The 24,544-nt window shown below is 40.1% G+C and overlaps 2 protein-coding genes across 5 annotated transcripts in view; both read left to right on the top strand.

Annotated features, from left to right (window-relative positions):
* IL18R1 (interleukin 18 receptor 1) overlaps positions 1 to 7,190 on the top strand; it is a 41,537-nt gene extending 34,347 nt beyond the window's left edge. For 3 of the 4 annotated variants that reach the window (XM_021085849.2, XM_021085851.2, XM_021085848.2), the window contains exons 11-12: positions 1,220 to 1,378; positions 4,366 to 7,190. In XM_021085849.2, coding sequence (XP_020941508.1) covers positions 1,220 to 1,378; positions 4,366 to 4,721 — 515 coding nt within the window. In that variant the 3' untranslated portion in view covers positions 4,722 to 7,190. 4 annotated transcript variants of the gene reach the window in all.
* Positions 7,191 to 15,817: 8,627 nt separating this feature from the next.
* The window catches only part of IL18RAP (interleukin 18 receptor accessory protein), a 32,232-nt gene continuing 23,505 nt past the window's right edge, over positions 15,818 to 24,544 (top strand). The window contains 5 exon segments of the mRNA XM_085016091.1: positions 15,818 to 15,887; positions 15,980 to 16,189; positions 20,398 to 20,567; positions 21,041 to 21,362; positions 21,459 to 21,642. Of these exon segments, the coding sequence (XP_084872217.1) occupies positions 20,498 to 20,567; positions 21,041 to 21,362; positions 21,459 to 21,642 (576 nt within the window). The 5' untranslated portion in view covers positions 15,818 to 15,887; positions 15,980 to 16,189; positions 20,398 to 20,497.

Genomic DNA, 24,544 nt, shown 5'->3' with positions numbered 1-24,544 from the left:
ATCCCATTGAGATCACTCCTTCTTCTCCAACCAAGTTCTTGTGTTTGGTAGTTTTTCTGTCTTGTTTACACTGCCTTGCTTCTGGAACTGTGTTATTTATACATGTTTTCAAGTTGTTGCATTAGTTTGCTCTGTCTTCTCAAATAGATTGGATGCAAGTTGAAGAGAAAAATTTATATAATTTTTCAGTTATCCAGTTAGTAGACTGGCCTTTGCTATTTAGGTAACACCATCCCCTTGAATACTGCTTCTTTATCAGGAATTAAATTGGAGCAGATGTTATGATCAATGAAAACCTTTCAATAGACCTGTTTTCTTATTGGTAAAGAAGGTATTACATAATACTTTGCTTACATTACTTCACATGATACTTACTTTACTGAAACATCATGTAATATTTATAAACATCATAGCATGTGTTCCCATAGCATACAGTTTCCATCACTTCCATCATTGCTTCCCACTGTCCAGTGTAAACACTCAGTTCTGTTTCTATCCTCACTTTCCAGGGGGTGTTTTTGAGGGTAGCATTGGGTTCTTGGAAGAATTAAATGATACTGGTAAAGTAAACCAAGGTAATATTTGCTTTCCAATCCTGGAATGAGGGCACATTCAGGCTCCTTGGCCTACCATTGTCTTTAAATTCTTAGTCCCCTGATCTATATACTTGTATTTCTGATAAGAATAAATACTACACTTCATCTTAGCCAAAAGCCCAAAACGCAATATATCTTGTATTTCTCTTTGTCCATTTTTGGTATCAAGCAGTGGAACTCTTCATGTACATTAAAAAAATGTGCTCATTTGTTGTTTGATTAGAATATGAGGTTTGAGGATGCTCTTTTTGTTGATCTATAATAATAATTGAATTATTCCTTGTTTTTGACAACTTATAAAGTCAGAGATAAAGAATAATGCATTAAAAAATATGGAACCAAAGAATATTTGAGGGACTTTAGAAATTGCCTAGTTAACCATTCTTGTTTTATCTTTTAATTTTTTTCTATCAAAAATATTTTATTATTTTATTTAACAGCTTCATTGGGGTGTCATCAAAATCTAAAGAACTACACATATGTAATGTGTACTGTTTGATGAGCTTGACTTGAGGATGCTATATTTAACTTTTGTTTTTCAGTGATTCCATTCCCATTTTTCATGACTTTCACTCATATTTGCACATATTTACATACTTAAAAGAGACAATCTTATCTCCTAGATGGAAAAACATATGACGCTTTTGTGTCCTACCTAAAAGAATGTCGGCCAGAGAATGGAGAGGAGTATACCTTTGCTGTGGAGATTCTGCCCAGGGTGTTGGAGAAACATTTTGGGTATAAGTTATGCATATTTGAAAGGGATGTGGTGCCTGGAAGAGGTGAGAAAAGAAATGGCAAATAGAAAACTAGTAGAGATACTTTCTTTTAGAACATGGATTGCTTAGGCTTACAAAATGCTATCCTGTTTAAAAGCACATGAAGTCGTCCTTTAAAACAGAAATGACTGGCTAAATCAACACGATCAATAGTGAGATAAGCAAACTACACTGCTTCCTATAATGGCCTTTGGGGTCTCTTCATCTGGCTTCACAGATCTCCAAATCTCTGGGAAAACAGGGTGGGCATCCCATTTTCAGAACCAAGTCCAGAATTATTACCAAGAGGCATTTATCTGGAAATGCCTCCCACAGTAAGAATACCTCTTTCGATGATATTTTGTACAGCAGAACTTGTTCCTAATTTAATACCTGGTCCTTTGAACTATATGCACAGGTTAATTCTTTTTTAAAATTTTTTATTATAGCTGATTTACAATGTTCTGTCAATTTCTGCTCTATAGCAAAGTGACCCAGTCATACATACACACACACACACACGCACACACATGCATTCTTTTTCTCACATTATCCTCCATCATGTTCCATCACAAGTGATTAGATATAGTTCCCTGTGCTATACAGCAGGATCTCATTGCTTATCCAAATTCTTACCAGAAAATACATCTTATTTATTGTGTTGACACTAGTGAGAAAATTAAAGTAGAGATTAGGAGCATTTTCAAAGGATAAATAAAGGAGATTGGTGGCTCATACTGTATTTTCTTTGTGAAATTCATTTTTTAATTAATATATGAACATAAAAGGCCGCAACACATATATTGAAGTATAGGACAGTTAAAATCAAAGAAATTTAGTAACATTTCCATGCTTTCTCTAGAGTCTTCCAGAGGTTTGAAGTTTTCCAGAGATCCAGAATCTGGTATCAAATTATTTTGGATGCTGGTGCATCACAAATAATGCAACACACATGTTTTCGTTATTACCATCATTCATTCATCCATCCAACATTTACTGAGCACCATCCTTGTGCCAAATTCTGAGCTGGGCTTAAGAGTAGCACAGTAAATAAGAAACAGTTGTGTTTTTCCCTCCTAGGTTACAAATTAGGAGGGGAAAATATTTCAAATTAGGAAGAGAAAGTACATTATTTTTTTAATAATAACTAACTTTTCAAAAGGAATAATATGCTAAACTGTCAAATGCATTCACCATTGTGGTATATTTGTATGTCACTTCTGCATATCTAATAAGACGTGTTGTCACCTAGAAAGCATTTCTGCTTGGCTTTATGTCAATTTTATTATACTTCCATTATTTTCTAGGAGTTGTTTAAAAAATAGAGTTTTCCTTAGTTCTTAAATTAAAAAAGAATGTTTGTATAATCAATTGTAATTAGTTTTGGTCAAAAACTCTATTTGAGAAGAGCTAGAAGTCTAGAAGAAAAGTTAGCAGTCTACCACTCAGGGGTCAGGTCCAACCTGCCAGCCTATTGAAACAGGCACACACATAGGTCCTTGTGTTGTCTGGGCTGTTTTTAAGCTAAAACAGCAGAGTTGAGTATCTGTGACAAAGACAGGATGACCTGTAAAAGCTAAAGTATTTATCCTCTGACTCTTTACAGAAAAAGTTTATCCACCTACGGTCTAGAATAATGACAGGATTTTAGAAAAAAAATCTTTAAATTTGAATTCTAGCACATTCCACCATGTATGTAAAGAGGCAAGACAGTGTAATGGTTAGGAACTATTAATAATAATAATAATAATAATAATAATAATGGTTATTATTAATAATTATAATTATTAATAATAATTATTATAGTGTACACTCTGGAACCAGACCACTTGGGTTCAGATTCTGGGCCTGCCGTCTACCAGCCCCATTACTCTGGGCAAGTTGTTCCACCACTCTGTGTTTTGGCTTTCTCATCCGTATAATGGGGGTGATCACAATACTTTCACAGGGTCATTATGATGATTGAATGAGTTAATATTTACAAAATATTTAGAAGGCATGGCACAGAGTGAGTACTAAGTAGGTATTTATTATTATTGTGTAGATGATTGCTTCTTTTTTCATTTTTTAAAAATTTTATTGATGTAGAGTTGATTTACAACATTATGCTAATTTTCTGCTGTGCAGTAAAGTGCCTTAGTTACATGTATACACATATCTATTCTTTTTCAGATTCTTTTCCCATATAAATTATCACAGCATGTTGAGTAAAGTTCCCTGTGCTAAACAGAAAGTCTCCATTGACCATCCATTCCATATACAATAGTGTGCATACACCCATCCCAGACTCCCAGTCTGTCCTTCCTCTCCATCTTTCCTCTTGGTAACCATAAGTTTGTTTTCAAAGTCTCTGAATCTGTTTCTGTAGTGTCATTTTTTTAGATTCCACATAGAAGTAATATCATATGATATTTGTCTTTGTCTGACTTACTTCACGTAGTATGATAATTTCTAAGTCCATCCATGCTGCTGCAAATGGCATTATTTCATTCTTTTCATGGCTGAGTAGTATTCCGTTGTATACATGTATCCATCTTCTTTGTCCATTCCTTTGTTGATGTACATTAGGTTGCTTCTTTTCATAGGTATATAAAATTGAAATTTAATTATCTGTCTTAAAGAAAAACTTGTTAGTGAAGCTGAGTTTAATCCAAAATAGGGAGTTCCCATTGTGGCACAGCAGAAATGAATCCAACTAGGTTGTGGGTTCCATCCCTGACCTCACTCAGCAGGTTAAGGATCTGGCATTGCCATGAGCTATGGTGTAGGTTGCAGATGCGGCTCAGATCCGGCATTGCCGTGACTCTCGCATAGGCCAGTGGCTACAGCTCTGATTGGACCCCTAGCCTGGGAACCTCCATATGCCACAGGTGCGGCCCTAAAATGACAAAAGACTACTACTACTACTAATAATAATAATAATAATAATCTAAAAGAGTACTGTGCAGCATGACTTTTATCTCACACCCACCCTTTCAGTTTTCTTAACCTGCCACCTCTTGTATTTTCAGCTGTTGTTGATGAAATCCATTCATTGATAGAGAAAAGCCGAAGACTAATCATTGTCCTCAGTAAAAGTTATATGTCTAATGAAGTCAGATATGAACTTGAGAGTGGACTCCATGAAGCACTAGTGGAAAGGAAAATTAAAATCATCTTAATTGAATTTACACCTGTGGGTGACTTCACATTCTTGCCTCAATCACTGAAGCTTTTGAAATCCCACAGAGTTCTGAAATGGAAAGCAGAGAAATCTCTGTCTTATAATTCAAGGTTCTGGAAGAATCTTCGTTATCTTATGCCTGCAAAAACAGTCAAGCCATGTGGAGATGAATCAGAAGTCTTGCCTGTTCTTTCACAGGCCTGATCTTCAGAAAAATCTGAGCAGAAGAAAGAACTCCTGACACTCTGGGGATTGAGTGTATGAACCTGTTTATAACAAAGGGCATTATTCAAATATTTAACTCTATGAACATTTTACTCACAGCTTGAAGATGAAAATATCATTAGGTTGCTGAGGATAAGACTAAACACTGAGCTGTGGTCATGGACTCCCAGAAGGCCCTGGAATTCAACAGAAATGGATCCCTTCTTTCTCTCTCTTCCCTAACTGGATGCAGGTGGTCTACTCAACCCCACATCCAAGCAACTGTGAGGCTAGACACTATGTAGGATAATTTATGCCTTATAATAAGGGTACATCTTTAAGAGGTTTTTTTTGTCTTTTTTTTTTGTCTTTTTGCTATTTCTTTGGGCCGCTCCTGCGGCATATGGAGGTTCCTAGGCTAGGGGTCCAATCACAGTTGTAGCCGCCAGCCTACGCCAGAGCCACAGCAACGCGGGATCCGAGCCGTGTCTGCAACCTACACCACAGCTCACGGAAATGCTGGATCATTAACCCACTGAGCAAGGCCAGGGACTGAACCCGCAACCTCATGGTTCCTGGTCGGATTCGTTAACCACTGCGCCACGACGGGAACTCCTCTTTAAAAGTTTTTAATGCTAACAATTGAACTAGAGGACTTTAAGAGCACAAAGTAGCATTTTCTGTGAGCCAGTAGGTAACATAGGAAACAGAATATTGCCTTCAGTTTCCCACAGTAGCTACCTATGTCTCAACACCACAGACAGTGCCTGCTATGTGGTTGAGAGCTGGCAGAGCTGCGTGCAGTGTGGGGAGTGAGGTGTGAGCTGCCGTAACTGGGCTTCAGCCTCAGGATGTTTTTAGTGTATTCCACCTGCAGTTGCAGGCCCACAGTTCTTGGAACCCCATGAAGACACTGCAGAGGGCTTATTACATTGGGCCTATTTGTGAAAACTTCTTAAAAGAAACTCAGAACAACTTGTTATCTTTCATGGCACAGATTTTAATTTAAATAAATTCGAGTCACAAATTTTAATTCAAATATTTTTCCGGGTCTTTCAAAACTGGCCTAAAACATCTGTTGATTTTACACAAATGTTTATATACAGGATGGGTGCTAGATCATATTAGCTATTAAACAGCCAACAATGATGGTTACTTGCCTGAATTTTAAAAGATTACAGTTTTAAAATGCTCTTCAGATGGAAGCAACATGCCATGGTGGTATACAGATGAAAGGCTTGAGCTGAAATCCCAAGTTTAGAACTTACTTCTGTGACCTCCATAAACTTTCCTAATTCCTCTGTGTCTCAATTTCCTCATCTGTAAAATGAGAATTTATAAGAATTGTACAAGAGGACTAAACAAATATAAATGAAGCACTTACAACAGCTCTTGGCACAGACTTCACACTCTGTAAGTGTTGGTATTTCTATTTTTGTTGTTATTAATTATTTCTTAGGTCAGTTGTTTAGTAATGGACCAAAATGGAGGCCAGAGGGCGGAAAAGAGGAGAAGGTCTGGAGAGGACGGCAGTGTTGACTTGAGGAAATTCATTCATATGGAGAAGCAGAGAGAAGCATGTCGGTTGGTCAAAGGATATTTTTTCAGTGGATTTGTGCCACTTTTGATGTTGGAAGACACATATCTGTCTCCTTATGGTGATTCCAGCACGCTGGGTTTTCTTAACAGCCTCAGCCTGATGGCTGTCCACAAAAATCACTGAATAAGTGATACATATCAGCCTTATAGAGAAAGGAAAAAGTTGGGTAAGTTTGGAAAGCTGGTTAAAAGAATGGTCCAGAAAAAAATGTAAAGCAGGATCTGTTTAGGACAGCCATGGTGGATCTTACTAGATATTACTCAAAGAAAAATGAGATTTTCATTAGAGTTTCAGTATAAGAAAATGATCTAATTTTTGTAGAGCTTACAATGTTGAGGGCTAGTTGGATGGCTACAAAATGTAAAAGAATTTAATTACTGAAAGTTCCCATTGTGGCTCAGCAGGTTATGAACCCAATTAGTATCCATGAGGATGTGGGTTCGATCCCTGGCCTTGCTCAGTGTGTTGAGGCTGGTATTGCCATGAGCTGGGGTGTAGGTCGAAGATGCAACTCCAAGTGGACCCCTAGCCTGGTAACTTCCATATGCTGCAACTCCGGCCCTAAAAAGCAATAAGGAAAGGAAGAAAGGAAGGAAGGAAAAGAGAAAGAGAAAGGAAGGAAGGAAGGAAGAAAGAAGGAAAGAAAGAAAGGAAGGAAGGAAGAAAAGAAAGAAAAGAAAAAAGAATTAATTACTAAGAAGTTTTATATGTGCAAAATATATGATCAAGAGAAATTTTATTGCTGTCATAGTCTCTAATACATAGAATGATTTGCTTTTCTGTTTTATTGTCTATGCTTTAAAAAACATTAAATGTATTGTATATTAAGTGTGTTAAATGTGTCCATTAAATATATGAGATAAAATACATTAGTGAGCCATTGGTCTAGTGTGTTTATTTTTGAAATGTCCCTTGGCATTTTTTTCACTTACTTTATAAGTTTTCAATCCTTCAGTTTCAACATAGGTTCCCAGCTGTTTTAATAAGACATGAGCCATGCAAAATGTATGCTTATATCTATTTGTTTATATCAAATTACTTTGTATCCCCCTTCTTAGTTTTACCTTCCATCTAAGAGCAAAACAATCCCCTTCCTTCTCACAAGGCCACCCAATGCCAGGCACAAGCATTAGGTCTTCACATACATTAATTCATGTGCATATTTTAAAATCTCAGTGCCAACATTTCCAACAAGGACTGATAAGTAACTTTTATTGATAGAATAACATCCTTCTCTTCCATGACTTCCTTTGTCCTTAAACTGTGGAGTCCATTTCAAAGAATCAGTGAACTCCTAATTCTCCAAGATTTTTTTTTTTTTTTTTTTTTTTTTCTTTTTAAGGCCACACTCTCAGCATATGAAGGTTCCCAGGCTAGGGGTCTAATCGGAGCTGTAGCCGCCAGTCTACACAACAGCCACAGCAATGCCAGGTCCGAGCCGAGTCTGCGACCTACACCATAGTTCGCAGCAACGCCAGATCCTTAACCCACTGAGCGAGGCCAGGGATCAAACCTGCAACCTCATGGTTCCTAGTCGGATTCGTTTCTGCTGCGCCGTGAGGGGAATTCCTAATTTTACAAGATTTTTAAAGAGACCCCCTATGTATGTCTATTATATACTGGAAGCATTTATTAATTTAAAGTTATACTCCCACAAAGCAGAGAAAGATCTTATTGCCCACGTATTCCAAACCTGAAATACTATAAGTCCAAGGACTTGACCCAGTCACACAATTAGTTAGGGTGACAAGGCTGAGGAGAGAGGGTACTGTCTCCTTTCTTTGAAACTGCGTGTTGCACTGTGAGACTTGAGGTAAGTTTTTGAAGGCTGCAGGCACTTTTCTGGTGAGGTGCTTTATGCTGGGAGGGTCTAGAACCAGCCTGCAGAGAGGAGGCTGTGCTCCTTGGGACTGGCTCAGAGGAGGATAAAAGAGTATGAGGAAACTTCTAAACTACTAGAGTAAGGATGGAAGGGGAATAGTGTTTCAGTTCTCCACTGGGTGTAAGTGTGAACTTGACTGTGACATCTGCTGAGACATGGAGGGTTAGACGCCTGACAGGTCCTAGGAGCTTATCCTATGCTGATGCTGAGTGGGTAACCAGCTGGCTTAGGAGGATGGTCAGCAAGGCACTGAGAGGATGAACCTCCCTGCAACCATCAGCATGCTTCTCTGAACCAGACATACTGTCAAAACCAGTGCCCAAGGCAAATTGAATCACAGCTATAAATACGCAGAGGAAATTGGAGTTCCCATTGTGGCTCAGCAGTAATGAACCCACTAGTATCCATGAGGATGCTGATTCGATCCCTGGCCTCGTTCAGTGGGTTAAGGATCCAGCAGTGCTCTGAGCTGTGGTTTAAGTTGCAAACGCGGCTCAGATCTGGTGTTGCTCTGGTTGTGGTGTAGGCCGGCAGCTGCAGCTCCGATTTGACACCTAGCCTGGCAACTTCCATATGCCCCGGGTGTGGCCCTAAAAAGCAAAAACAAAAACATCAATTCTCAGAGGAAATAGTTCCTTACTCTGGCATGAATACAGCTCTGAAGGAGGACACCCTGGCTTTGGGGGAAGCCATCATTCTAAACAGAAGCTACACAGAGAAAGGGGCTCATGAGCCACGAAGGGCTCTTCAAAGAGTGGCCAAGCCACAGCTCTAACAGGAAGCAGGACACTGAGGCCCTTCCTGCCCCACCGACATGCCACACTGATATTGATCACAGTGCAGGCTGGAAGCACTGAAGCCAACACCTACATTTCTGAGAGGCTTGTGAAAACCAGCTTTTATCTCTTTACAGCCTACCTTGTGGTTGCACATAGCATCCAGGGAACCCAATACCCCATTTATACTGTTGCTGCAGCTTGATGTGCCAGTTTAAGAATCAATGGCAAGGAGTTCCCGTCGTGGCCCAGTGGTTAATGAATCCGACTAGGAACCATGAGGTTGTGGGTTCGATCCCTGGCCTTGCTCAGTGGGTTAAGGATCTGGTGTTGCCATGAGCTGTGGTGTGGGTTACAGATGCAGCTCGGATCCCGAGTTGCTGTGGCTCTGGTGTAGGCTGGTGGCTACGGCTCTAATTAGAACCCCAGCCTGGGAACCTCCATGTGCCATGGGAGCAACTCGAGAAAAGGCAAAAAGACAAAAAAAAAAAAAAAAAAAAAGAATCAATGGCGAACATGTCAAAATCAACCTTCAAGTTGTGTTTCAGGGGTCCCAGAGCTCCTCAGAGATGCCTTGGAGGCCATCCAGGACAGTGAACAGAAAGACGTGGCCCTGGGCCACTCCCCACCTCCCACTCCTTCTAAATAGTTCAACCAGAGCAGCACTCCCTTTACCTATTTTTATGTTGAGATTCCACACAATTTTATTTGGCAAAATCAAACATTCTCTGAATAGGCCATGGTTTAGATGTAATGAAGCTAATCCTCTGAAGTTAGGGTCAAGAGAAATGGTTACAGAATTGTTTAGAAAGAGGAAGAAATCGCTCTAGGCTAATCTCCCAAGGATATCATCCAAAGATGCACAAAAACTGGTCTGCCCAAGAGCTACAGATCTCACCACAGACAGGCAAAAATCTGTGGCATTGTAAAAGTTCTGCTCCAATGCCATCTCAGAACCATTCTGCAGGAAAACTGTGGAGCTGTTGACGGCTGGAAAGGCCGAATGTTTCGGCACACTGAGTCTACCAGGAGCAACTTATAATTGTTTAAAATTGTATTTTAGTGGAGTATAGTTGATTTACAATATTGTATTAGCTTCAGGTTTACAGCAAAGTGAATCCTTTATACATTTACATATATCCATTCTTTTTTTTCCCATATAGGTTATTACAGAACCGTGAGTAGGGATATTACTAACTCTGTTGCTATACAGTAGGTCCTTGTTTGTTATCTATTTTACATACACTAAGTATGTATATGTTAATCCCATCCTCCCAATTTACCCCACCCCCAACCACCGTCTCCCCTTTGGTAACCCTAAGGTTGATTTTGAAATCTTTTTTTTTCCGTTTTATAAATATGTTCTTTTGAATAATTTTTATTAGATTCCACATATAAGTGATATCACATATTTGCCTTTCTCTGTCTGGCTTTCTTCACTTAATATGATAATCTCTAGGTCCATTCATGTTATTGCAAATGGCATTATTTTGTTCTTTCTAATGGCTGAATAATATTCCATTGTATATATATATGTCATCTTCTTTATCCAGTCCTCTGTCACTAGACATTTAGGATGTTTCTACGGCCTTGATTTAATCCTACAATATATGCAATAGCCTCTGAATGATTATAGTACTAACACCACCATCAATATGTAGTTTACTGAAAGCAGTTCAAGATTTTTTGGACTGTTTTATCCCTTGAGAACATCACTTTATAATGTAAAGTCAAGGAGTTCCTGTCATGGCTCAGTGGTTAACAAACCCAACTAGTATTCATGAGGATGCGGGTTCGATCCCTGGCCTTGATCAGTGGGTTAAGGATCCGGCGTTGCCATGAGCCGTGGTGTAGGTCACAGACAGCTCAGATCTCAAGTTGCTGTGGCTGTGGCATAGACCGGCAGCTACAGCTCTGATGCAACCCTTATATGGGTTGAACCTCCATATGCTGTGGGTGCAGCCCTAAAAAGACGAAAGAAAAAAAAAAAAACATAAAGTCAAGTTGGTTGTGTTCCAAAGTCATGTGAAATGATTCCTCTTGATATAGTTTTATTAACTCCATACACAATGAGATTGTTTTCTTTTATCATGATTTTTAGGTGTTGCTGCTTATTATTTTGTTTTATAATAATGCAGAATATTTACAGTCTTCTAAAAGAAAACTTGCAAAATGAGGTATGTAGAGAGAGGTCCATCTCCTCCCCATCTCTCTGCTGCTTGTTCACTCCTCCCCCACAGGCAAAACTTAGAACAGTCATGTTGATCTGCCTGTATATTTTTAGTAGAAACATGCATACATATTTAATCCCCCACCTCTTACAGATAAATGGCAGTGTATTTACCGCAATTTTCCCACCTTGCATTTCCCACTTAATAATAGATTGCAGAGATCGCTCTAAAATTGCCTATGGAGCTATTTCTCATTCTTACAGTTACGTGGTATACCACTGCGTGGCTTGATTATACCATAGTTTATTTGACCAATCTCAAATCCAGTCTTTTGCTATTATAAATTACGGTGTAAAGAATTGCCTTATACATGCATCTTTTCACATTTGGGAGGATGGATTCCTAATGTGGGATCCCTGGGTCAGAGGCCAATGCATATGTAATTTTGCTGGATTTGGAAATTAAAAATGAGATAACTGAGGTGAACCCCAGATGGTCAAGAACCAGCAGGTTAATGGTTGAGATTTACAAAACATCACCCTGTTACCTCGCCATCAACCAATCAGAGAATTTTACATGAGCTGATCACAAACACCGAGCCTCTCTCCCTCACTTTATCCTTAAAAACACTTCCCTGAAAGCCATCTGGGAGTTTAGATTCTTTTTTTTTTTTTTTTGGTCTTTTTAGGGCCATGCCTATGGCATATGGAGCTTCTCAGGCTAAGGGTCAAATCAGAGCTACAGCTGCTGACCTACACCACAGCCATAGCAACATGGGATCCAAGCCACGTCTGCGACCTATACCACAGCTCATGGCAATGCTGGATCCTTAACCCACTGATTGAGGCCAGGAATAGAACCTCATGGATACTAGTCAGATTCATTTCCATTGAGCCATGACAGGAACTCTTTTTTTTTTTTTTTTTCCCCCATCTGGGAGTTTAGGTCTTTGGAGCCCAAGCTGCCTGTTCTCCTTGCTTGATGGCCTTCAGTAAACACAGTTCTTTCCTTTACCACAACCTCCTATAAGTAGATTGGCTTTGCTGTATGTGTGGCCAGCTGACCCAAGTTCTGTTCAGTAACAAGGGCAGCAGGATGTCCCTGGGGTTGGGGGACAACCTCGATAAGGTGAGAAACAGGTGGTATTACAGGGTGAGGACATGCTATCAGAAGCCAGGGACTTTTTTGGAGGAGGAGGGAGTGTAATGACTGGAACTCAGTGGCACAAGGTGTCTGGGAGAGAAAACAACAACCGTTCAAGTGGGCTGTTATGGAACAACGTTCTCTTCAGGGAGAGTCAAATAGCAATTGTGAGAAAGGGGTAAGAAAGTTCAGGGGAGAACTTGAAGATATTACAAAAGAGATAATTTAGAGCTTGAAGATATTACAAATGAGTTGCTTAGTGTGAGAGTCTCTTGTTCCATCCATGTTGCTGCAGATGGCATTATTTTGTTCTTTTTTATGGCTGAATAGTATGCCATTGTGTATATATACCACATCTTCTTAATCCATTCATATGTCTATGGACATTTAGGTTGTTTCCATGTCTTGGCTATTGCTGTATAGCATTGAGAACTATATCTAGTCACTTATGAGGGAACATGACAATGTGAGAAAAAAGAATGTATGTATGTATGTGTGACTGGGTCACCTTACTGTACATTAGAAAATTGACAGAACATTATAAACCAGCTATAATGGAAAAAATAAAAATCACTATAAAATAAAAAAGGAGGAGGTCCTGTTGTGGCGCAGTGGAAATGAACCCTACTAGGAAACAAGAGGATGCAGGTTCGATCCCTGGCCTTGCTCAGTCGGTTAAGGATCTGGCATTGCCATGAGCTGTGGTGTAGGTGGCAGATTCAGCTTGGATCTGGTGTTGCTGTGGCTGTGGCGTAGGCCAGTGGCAACAGCTCTGATTAAACCCCTGGCCTGGGAACCTCCATATGCCACAGGTGCGGGCCTGACAAAAGACTGACTAAATACATAAATAAATAAATAAATAAATAAATAAATAAGGGGGGAAAATGAGTTGCTTTAACCATCTACAACTGAGGTTAGAAAAAAAAATTAATGAAAATTTGGTGAATTCCCTCCAGGAGTTATCCCCTAGTCCTCAGTTTGACCAAGAACCCCTCTCCCATAGCCCACGGTACATACTTCTATCAAGTATTTACTAAGAAATGATTTTCAGAGGCAGAGGCCCTCTCTCTCTCCAACCTATTTGCTTCTGAAAGGATATGTACCATGACAGTTAATATCTTGCCTATGGGAGTTCCCTTCATGGCTCAGTGTTTAATGAACCCGGCTAGGATCCATGAGGATGCAGGTTCAATCACTGGCCTCGCTCCAGTGGGTTAAGGATACAGTATTGCCATGAGCTGTGGCATAGGTCAGCTCAGATCCTGCATTGCTGTGGCTGTGGTGTAGACCAGCAGCTATAGCTCCACTTCGACCCCTCACCTGGGTCCTTCCATATGCCACAGGTACGGCCCTGAAAAAAAATAATAATAATAATCTTGCCTATCTTAGATGGTTAACCAATGTTTGTTACACTAAACCTATTATATTTTACTGTAATTACTTACCTTTCCCCCTAAATATGAGCTCTTTGAGAGTAGAGACTATATTTTATTTATCCTGGTGTCACGTTTCTGATACAATAATAGACACCCAGAAAATGATTGGGAACATGAATTCAGAGAAGGGACTCATTTTTTTTTCTTCTGGCTATTTACCCCAAGTGAAATAGAATCCATTCATCCAACAGTGACTGTATTTGTTTCAGTTATTTATTGCTATCTAACAAACCACCCCAAAACTCAGTGGCTTAAACATTAACAGTTTGTTATGTCTTATAAGTCTACAATCTAGGCTGGGCTCCACTGGACCATTTTTTCTGCTCCATGCAGTGTCTCCTGGGGCTGGAGCATCTTATACATTCTCCACGCACATGTCAAGAGCTGGAATGGTTGGAGCAGTTGGAGTCTGACCTGACATCTCTCTCTCTCTCCCCTTGTGTTTATTAATATTATTATTATTGTTATTATTAATTTATTTTTTGCTTTTTAGGGATGCACCCACAGCATATGGAGTTTCTCAGGCTAGGGGTCAAATCAGAGCTACAGCTTCCAGCCTGCCCCACAGCCACAGCAAGTCCGGATCCTTAACCCAATGAGCGAGGCCAGGGATCGAACCTGCATCCTCATGGATACTAGTCAGATTCATTTCTGCTGAGCCACAATGGGAACTCCTCTTTTCATGTTTTTACAACTAGTTTTTACAGCTTAAGTGGGCTGCCTTATTTTAAGGCAATCTCAGACTTTTGGACTTCTTATATTGTTGTATCTGGTTTCCAAGAGAGAGGAAGTGAAAGCTAAGACCTTTGAAAAACTAGATCCAGAGCTGGCACTTCCACTGCATTTGGTGGCGAAAGCCAGTCACAAGTTCAGCCTAGATTCAAGAACAAGAGAATAGACTCCACCTCCTGACATGAAAAGCCTCCTGCCCATGAAGGGGCCAAAGGCACCCATGGCCATTTTTGGAGACTATCCCGAAAGGTCTGTAGGGGTGTATCCCCTCTCCTGTAAATTTGAACCCTATGAAAACCATCAAACTCACTTTAGGAACTACCTCTCTAGACTCAACTTCAAGGTCTGCATTGGAGCTTCTGAAGCTTCAGAAAGACAGCGCCCACACCCCCATTCACTTGAATCCAGCTCATTTCAACAGGTGTTGAAGACCGATCATAGACAAACCCTCTCATTGGCCTTTCCTTCCCTTTCAGCCATATCTCTCCCTGGGGTTTCCTTTGTATACACTTATCTCTGTGTTGCTCCCACATGACAAATGAGCCTGGAGTTTCACGTGCCTGGAATATCATTCATCTGTTTCCTCAGACTGCTCTTGAAATAGGCCTGGAAAAAACCAGCATCCTCTTGAAATCCTATGCGGGCTGTGGTAAATGTATTTGGGGTTCATTCCTGGGTATAATTGATAATTTCCTCTTCCCTACTCTCTCCTCAGGGAAACACTTATTTTTCCTTCATTCCAAAGTGAATGTCATCTTCTTTTGCATTTTATATTAGTCTCTGGTTATGTGTGTGTGTAGAAACATCCATGGAACATTCATGTTCTCAGACGAACCAGCCTTACTTTTATTGGAATTTAAGCCTTCTGAGGGAGAGTGAAATTTAGGTGCTTTCTAGGCAAAGCTCTTTCTGACAAGGGTGTTTCTCAGAATGTAATTAAGTGACTTTACTTGTTTATCAAAGGAACAATGGTGTTCTTAATTATATGCTCTATTTTGAATCTTTCTTTTAATAAACAGGTACCAAGAAACAAAACAAAACAAAACAAAAACCTTGGTGATTTTAGACTTTTCATTTATTTCCTGGCCTGAAACAATAAATTATTGTTTCAAATAAATGGTGTCAGTGACTTTTTTTATTTTCGGAATTTTAAAAAGTTAACCACAAGAAAAACTTTGGGTTATAGTATAAAGTCACATTTTCAGGAGTTAGCTTTACAGAACGAAAAACAAAAACAAAAACCCAAAACCCACAGTTGAGAAATTGAGTCGAATGCTAATAATCTTTACAGGAAATTCCTGTAAAGGAAGTAGGCTTACTCACTTTTTCAACTAAACCTAACCACAAACCTTATCTAGTAGAAGAGGTTGGTCTGGGGAGAGTTTTAGATGCTTCATCTTCAGGCCATTTCCTTCTACCGGTAGAGGTAGTTAATTTGATTTTCCTCTGTGTGAGTGTGGATTTGAGGATGTCAGTGGTCATTTACAAAATACTGAAGGTTTTCCTTTTCATCTCCAGGGTTAGCTCATTATTTCCAAACTTGCGTGAGTTAATTGGCTGTTGTACCTTCTCCAGTTCTCTCTTTGGTTAGTAAGAAATATTGCAGACCTCTTTGAAAATGGCTATTTACACATGTACTTCTTCTTCCGTTTGAAAAGCCGGCAGTCACTGAAATAAGGACTTGGAGTTCCTTCCTCTTTTTTAATGTCTTAAGAACAGGAAATAAAGGTAAGACAATAGTACATTTTTTTTCACTATTACTTCCTAACCAGCAAATATAAGTTAAGAGAACTTAAATGCTATTCCAAATGAATTGCTAACACAATTCCTTGTCATAAACTATTTTGTATTAATAGATATGCTGTTTAACTAGCAAAGTTTACATCTGCATATATGAGAGGATTCACTTTATTTATTTTTTATATAATGATTTTTTTTCATTATAGCTGGTTTACAGAGGTCTGTCACTTTTCTACTGTACAGCAAGGTGAGCCAGTTATACATACATGCATATATATTCTTTTTTCTCACTTTATTTAAAAAAACAAAAACAAAACAACTGGTGGATATGAAATAAACCTACCTGCAATGCTTCGAACATTTTGTGGCTAAGGTGAAAAGTAGAAGGAATCAAAATGTTTGCTGAATTTGAATGCTTATTTAATTTGATTATAGGAGAGTTGAGGGGAGAAGCTATACACTTGACTTTCTGCAATTCCTAGACAATGGAGTGTAAAGATACCATAGGTCATGTGAGAACCATAATATTAGTTGAATTAAATAGTTACTATTACACCAGACCAAATGTCTACCTGTCTGCTTGTATATGTGTTCTCTGTGTATAGCCACTGCTGAGCCAGTGAGAAATGGTCTTTGAGGGTAGAATTCTCCTACCTGAGCCTCAGATTCCATGTCAACACTTGCTTTTTCCACCTTCCTGTCCTCCTTTTCTCCTTCTCCCATTGAAAACTTTGGTTGGAAAAATTTTAGTTCCTCATCAACCAAAGATAGTTGAACGTGTAGTCTGATCAATGACTGGGGCGGGGGTGGGGGAGGGAGCGGGGGGCAGTTCCCTTTGTGGCCTGCTACCCTACCAACTCACTCCTCTCACCATGGAATCAAGTCAACACAGGAGGAAGCACCTCCTCTTCTGGTTTTCCACATGCAGCATAGCCTACAAAGGGCATGACTTTTCACGACTCCCCATGTTCATTCCTTCCTTGACTCTCTTGTCTACATGCTGCTCTGATCTGATCTACTGGGGCCAGATCTAATGGAAACTGTTCAATGCTTTTTGTGCCCCACTTCTCTGCAGCTTCTGATCAACATCTAGTCTTTCCTCTAAACTTTCTCTGTCTTTAGTGTCAAAGTGGTCTCTGTGTTGTGTTTCTTGTCTTCCTTTTTTGTTTTTTTTTTTGTCTTTTGTCTTTTTGTCTGTTGTTGTTGTTGTTGCTGTTGTTGCTATTTCTTGGGCCGCTCCCGCGGCATATGGAGGTTCCCAGGCCAGGGGTTGAATCGGAGCTGTAGCCACCGGCCTACGCCAGAGCCACAGCAACTCGGGATCCGAGCCACGTCTGCAACCTACACCACAGCTCACGGCAACGCCGGATCGTTAACCCACTGAGCAAGGGCAGGGACCGAACCCGCAACCTCATGGTTCCTAGTCGGATTCGTTAACCACTGCGCCACGATGGGAACTCCTGTCTTATTCTTTTAAATGTTCCCTGTTTCTTGGGCAGCTGACAAAATCAGCCCTGACCCACCCTCCCAGGCTGATGTTCCTTAGGGACGGTCTACCAGCTTTCTGCTTCCTGATCCCACTTGCTTGACTTTTCCCTGTACTGCCGACCCCCAGACTCCTCTCAGAGTCCCTCCTGCCTGCCCTTGGGATGTTCTAGGTGCATCCCCAAGAGCACCTCAAGCCCGGTGTTTCTGCTAGAGAAATGTAATTATTGATAAATAATTTATAAATATTAAAATTACTACTTTCTGCATTTGAAGATGTTGGAGATGGGGTGTGTGTGTGTGTGTGTGTGTGTGTGTGTGTGTGTGTGTCTGTGTGTGTCTGTGTGTGAATTGTTGGAAATGCTGAAGAATGTTATAATTTGAGGACAGTCAAGAATTTACTTATGAGAGAAGATGGATATTTATATTTCTGAAGAGAATCGCCTTGGTGCTGATTGAGAGAGGCAGACAGACAGAGACAGGGAGATAGAGAGATGGAGGTTGAGAGAGAGAGACTGATTTTATCAGCTGGCCAAGAAACAGAGATGTTGTGGGGAAAAGACTCTTAAAGAGAACTATCAGAGGGGTTATATGATTCTTAAACTTTTCTTTCTTTCCTTCTTTCTTCCTTCCTTCCTTCTTTCCTTCCTTCCTGTCTTTCTTTCCTTTCCTTCCCTCCATCCTTTCCTCTCTTTATCTTTTTTTCCTTTCCATCCCTTTATACTTTTTTCTTTTCTGTTATAATTACACTTGTTTCTTTGTTGCATTTTCCTATCACTGTTTATTTGTGTGTTTGTGTTGACAAACTCTTCTTCACCCAATTTTAGTCAGGTTCCTTAAGAACTCTTCTCAAATAAGCCTTGATCTTGGCTCCATCCTCTCTTTAGCCTGCCCAACCCAGCCTCAGCAAAGAATTCTGCTAAGTCATTCCCCTCTCCTTGATAGGACTAAGTCTCTCATCTCCCAGGTTTGATCTACAAATCCTCAACTGTCCTTGCTGTGTTCTAAGTTGATCTTGGTCGCTCTCCCCTGTTGGAATAGCTTGAAAAAAATGTTCCTTATTGTTTTAATAGGTGTCAGAATAATTTTTTCTTTAACTTTGTTCTCCACACTGTGACAGACCCTTGAGGACAGAGACCATACCATTTATTTTGTTCCACCCACACACACACACTTAAAAAGCCTAAGACAGTATGGGAGTGTTTTAGGAGAAATTTTTAGCTAAATTTCAAGGGTTAAATTACTTTATTCCTGCAACTCCAAGAATAATATTTGGGTTATTTTTATGATAATGATAATAGTTCAGAATTCTAATAGGCACTGATAAAGATGTTCTGTAGTGAAATTATTTTTATTTTCTGCTCAAAACAAAATTAAATAATAATCAAATATCATCCACTACTATGATGTGTTCTCCTCAGATTAATATGTTGAAACTCTAACCCCAAAGATAATGGCATTAGGAGGTGGGAACTTCAGAGGATGCTTAGGTCTTGAGGGAAGAGCCTTCATGAATGGGGCTTAGGACCTTGTAAAAGAGACCTCAGAGATGGAGTTCCCATTGTAGGGCAGCAGAAGTGAATCCAACTTGTATTCATGAGGATGTGGGTTCAATCCCTGGCCTTGCTCAGTGGGTTAGGGATCTGGCATTGTCATGAGCTGTAGTATAGGTCACAGATGTGGCTCAGATCCCGTGTTGCTATGGCTGTGGCATAGGCTGGCATCTGTAGCTCTGATTCCACCCCTAGCCCTAACCTGGGAACTTCCATATTCCACAGATGTGGCCTTAAAAAGCAAATTAAAAAAAGAGAGAGAGAGACCCCAGAGAGATGGATAGCCCCCTTCCACCATGTGAGGACACAGTGAGAAGGCACCAATTTTGAACCAGGAGGAGGGCTTTCACCAGAAGATGATCACGACTTGGGCTTTCCAGACTCTAGAATTTTGAGAAAGAAATTTCTGTTATGAATGGTGCTCTGTTATGGCAAACTGAATGGACCAGGAAACCACAAGAGCAACCTTGTCTCTCATCTTTTTTAAATGGTTTGAAAATTTCAATGGCTACCCTTTCAACAAAGAGGATAAAACCACCATGAACACAGTCTAGGATCTGATTCTCTGCCTAAAAGTGACCATCTCTCCCTTTTACTTCTCTTTTACTTCCCTCGTACATCAGAGTTGGTGGAAACGCCACCCAGTGACAACTGTCCCAGTTTGATTTGACAAAGCATCAAACATCCTCTAATTTCTAATAGTTATTACAACCTAGCGACATGCAGACATTTTCAAGTTTATACACATGAGCTGTAGCACTGGCATCCCTAACTGTGAGAATCTGACATTTTCATTCAACCTGGATCATCCTTTCTGGAAAGCTTTCGCTTAACTGTTTCCAAATTGCTCATGAAAACATATGTACTAGGTCAGAAACTTAGGAGAAGAAGAAAAGGATTCCATGAAGAAAGGGTGTCAAAGGAACACACCAGGTAAAGCATAGGTCCAAGTGGTACCATGAGCCTGAGCAGTTCTCCCTCCTTTAGTTGTGCACGGAGCAACATTTGCAGAGACTGCCACACACCATTGAAAATACCACTCAAGTGTGGGCATGTGAGGGCTCCTTTGGGTAGGACCTGCCCTTTCAAAGCTTCCTGTGTGACTTGCATTTTGATCACTGGTTCCGATTTCTTCATTTCCCATTTCTTGATTTACAGAAATGAAGAGGATTCTCAGGGTGGAGCTCTGAGTTACAATGTCCCTGATTCTGGCAATAGAACAAATGTCCTGAAGCGATGACAGGACCCAGGGAGAACTATGCTTTCGTTGGGCTGGATATTTCTTTGGCTTGTCGCAGGAGGGAGCATGAAAGAATTTAATATTTCAGGTAGGGTTTTTCACTTTTCATGTTAATACTGTGAGTCTCATGGTCGAAGTTTAAAGTGCCAGGTGTTTTGATACATCAGCAGCCTGGCATAATAACACCAAGCATTTTCCTTTCTACAGTTAAAATGGGTGTAGGAGGAGAAAGTATTGAGTTACCAGCTTTCAGTGGATACAAGGCATTGAAGGGGAATCCAGTTTACCATAGCTGGGTGTTCGGTGGAAGCAGGTAGAAGGGAATTAAAGTTGGGTTGATCATCTTTAACAGGAAACCTCTGCTGCTACTGGTGATGCTGAGGTCCAGCAGGAGGGAGTTAGAATGTGAACCTCTTTTCCCCACCAAATGGGAATAATGAAGACGAATGGCCCCCCTGAGGGAGCTTAGTCCCTTATGAAGCCAAGTACTCTTTGAAAATATTAAGTTAGATTTCATCTTCTAACGTGTTTCTGTGTTGCTTTGTTTATTGTGGTTTTCAGATTGCTCCACGGAAAAGCTTCTTGGGACATATTCTGCAAGATGCGGGGAGGAGTTTGTCTTATTTTGTGATTTGCCAGAGCCTCAGAAATCCTCTTTCTACCACAGAAGTCAACTCTCACCAACCCAAGTCTCTGAACACCTGACTTGTGGTGGTAATAAGAAACGATCCGACGTCCAGTGGTATCTACAACATCAACAAGGAGACCCACCAGTTGAAATTACTCAAAACAATCCTCACATCATTCTGGACAAGGGCAGCCTTCATTTTTTGACCACAGGGATGAATAATGCCGGGTCATATATTTGTAGACCTATGATTAGGTATGTCCCAAGTGCATTTCCATCTGAAAACCTTCCCAAATCCTTTATGGTCTGGCTGTAACATCAGTATTCATAGAATCTTATTAACTGTCCTAGGAGCCCCAAGGATGAGGCTTGTTGTGTCAAAATGATCTTAGAAGTTAAGCCCAAGACAAATGCATCCTGTGGGAATTTTGTATCTCATGAACAACACCTCCTGCTTGGTAGCATGGACTCCATTTATTGCCCTGGTCTCAGCCACCAAACTGATGCACCAAGTCCAGAGGTGACCTGGTACCAGGTAAGAATGATTTCTTCAAAACTGATGCCAGAGTACGGTTTTATGGTAACATTTCCATACGTGCTTTTATGGAAATGTGGGTTTGAATCTGAGGTCTGGAGCGTCCCTTCTGGTGCCTGTGGAGAAGACCTGACTTTCTAAAACAGTCTTTCCTCAGGCAGCCACAGAATCTGATACTCTAATAATTACGATCATCTTTTTGATCTGTGCCAGAAAAAAAATTTTTAATTCAAGTATATCATAGATGAAGTTAAGACATAAACTTATAAACGCCCGCCTTGCCGAAGACCAGGTTCATTCATTTTTGCTGTCTTTAGAAAGCCTGGGGCATTGCTAACTTGAAAGGAACACCCCACAGATATATCTTGAAGGGTTTCTGAAGGAAGTAAGTCACTGTAACACTTTCCAAAGAGGATACATCTGGGAAGACAGGCAAGGCAAACATAGGGTGAACCAGGTGACAGGTGTCTTGCACAGGTGAGATAGGGCGAGGGAGTGCAGTGCTAAGAGAGAAAGGGATCAGAGGCCAGGAAAAAGCAAGTTTCAAATGATTTTGAGTTAAGAACCACATGCGAGCACACTTCATAACAAAAGCATTTCACATTTTCCACATTTCGTTGTGCTTTATAGTTTTTCTAAATCCTAGTAGATATATAAATGCCAAGGGATCCCTGGCCTTGCACAGTGGAACATCTCTTCCAAAGTCACCTGATGTCAGTTGACCTTTGGGTGGTGGAATCTGGGGATAGAATTTAAGTTGCCCCCTACACTTGTAATAATTGTTTGAAGTCCAATACATGGCTTTAAAAAGTCATGCAAAATTTTAACTTGACTTCTAAAAATATCTGTGTTAATATAAAAATATCATTATAAATTGCCACAGATCCAAGTCAAGAAAAGTGGCCCATGTTTATCTGTTGGGTTTTTGGACTCCAAAACTCAGCATCAGAGAGTCCTGGGGGGTAGAATTCCTATGGCACTGAGGAGACATTTCCTCACTTGACTCTCCTGAGAGTCAGTGACAACAAATGAACTGGGGTTATGATGTCCATATAGAACTAAGGAGACAGGAAGGGTGAATGTGTGCTTAAGGTTTCGCATTTGCATTTTAAAGTGACACTAAAAATTTCTACCCTTGATGAAATCCTAATTTACGAAACAGCTTACTAATTATTAGAGAAATATAAATCAAAACTACAATGAGGAGTTCCCGTTGTGGCGCAGTGGTTAACGAATCTGACTAGGAACCATGAGGTTGCGGGTTCGGTCCCTGCCCTTGCTCAGTGAGTTAACGATCCGGCGTTGCCGTGAGCTGTGGTGTAGGTTGCAGACACAGCTCGGATCCCGCGTTGCTGTGGCTCTGGCGTAGGCCGGTGGCTACAGCTCCGATTCGATCTCTAGCCTGGGAACCTCCATATGCCGCAGGAGCGGCCCAAGAAATAGCAACAACAACAACAACAACAAAAGACAAAAAAAAAAAAAAAAAAACTGCAATGAGGTACCCCTAGTCTAGTCAGAATGGCCATCACTAAAAAGACTACCAATAACAAATGCTGGAGAGGGTGTGGAGAAAAGGGGACCCTCCTACACTGCTGCTGGGAATGTAAATTGATGCAGCGACTATGGAAAACAGTATGGAGATTATTCGAAAAGCAATCCTACTCCTGGACATATATCCAGAGAAAATTAATTTGAAAAGATTCATGCACCACAGTGTTCATAGAAGCACTATTTACAATAGCCAAGACATGGAAACAATGTAAATGTTCATCAACAGAGGAATGGATAAAGATGTGGTGTAGATATACAATGGAATATCACTTACATATGAAAGAATGAAATAATGTCATTTGCAGCAACATGGATGGACTTAGATAATATCATACTAAGTAAAGTTAGAGAAAGATGAGTGCTCTATTATATCACCTATACATGGAATCTAAAATATGACAAAATGAACTTATTTATAAAACAAAAACAGACTCACAGACATAGAAACAAACGTACAGTTTAAAAAGGGGAAGGCTGGGAGAAGAGGTTAAGAGCCTGACATAGTATCTCTGAGGATGTGGATTTGATCCCTGGCCTTGCTCAGTGGGTTAAGGATCTGGTGCGTTAAGGATCACGGCCACAAGCCATGGTGTAGGTCACCGATGTGGCTCAGATCTGGTGTTGCTGTGGCTGTGGTGTAGGCCTGCAGCTACAACTCCAATTTGACCCCTAGCTCGGGACTTACATATATGACAGGTGCAGCTGTAAAAAGAAAATAAATAAATAAATAAAATGAAATAGACAAACCAACAATATCCTACTGTGTAACACAGGGAATTATATTAAATATCCTAAATTAAGCCATAACAGAAAAGAATATAACTATGTATACATATACAATGTGAATATATATATTCATATGCATATACGTATTATATATTACTGAATCACTTTGCTCTACACCAGAAACTAACACAACATTGTAAATAAACTAATCAATTTAACAAAAAAGAAACATGTTAATTTCATAACCTCTAAAATGAGATTAGAAGAATCAGTTTCTGTTCATTATTTTCCGTTCTCTCTTAAGAACAAAACTTCCCGTGTTTAGAAAGTAACTATAATCCAAGATGACAGATGTCTCGCTAGGTCAGGGTAGGTTATTCCAGCCCAGGAGAGCAGGCCTGACCACAGTTATTTAAAATGAAAATCCATTTGAATTTCCAATGATCGCATCCCTGGAATGAAAGCAATTTTCACTTTCCAGGGAACACAAGTCACAGGGTGTTTCCCAGCTTTCTGCCTGAACTGAGCTCCTGAACTAAACCATAACATCGTATGCCATTTTCACAAAAGGAAGCTTTATTTCACTCCTCTGGACCTTGACTGCAAATGTCAGGCTGTGTTTAAG

This window comes from Sus scrofa, chromosome 3 (assembly GCF_054392235.1).
Source record: "Sus scrofa isolate SSC_HxYL_T2T_F1_AM1 chromosome 3, Sscrofa_HxYL_maternal_Yorkshire_Landrace_v2.0, whole genome shotgun sequence".
Lineage (NCBI taxonomy): Eukaryota > Metazoa > Chordata > Mammalia > Artiodactyla > Suidae > Sus > Sus scrofa.
This window is presented reverse-complemented; position numbering and strand designations above follow the sequence as displayed.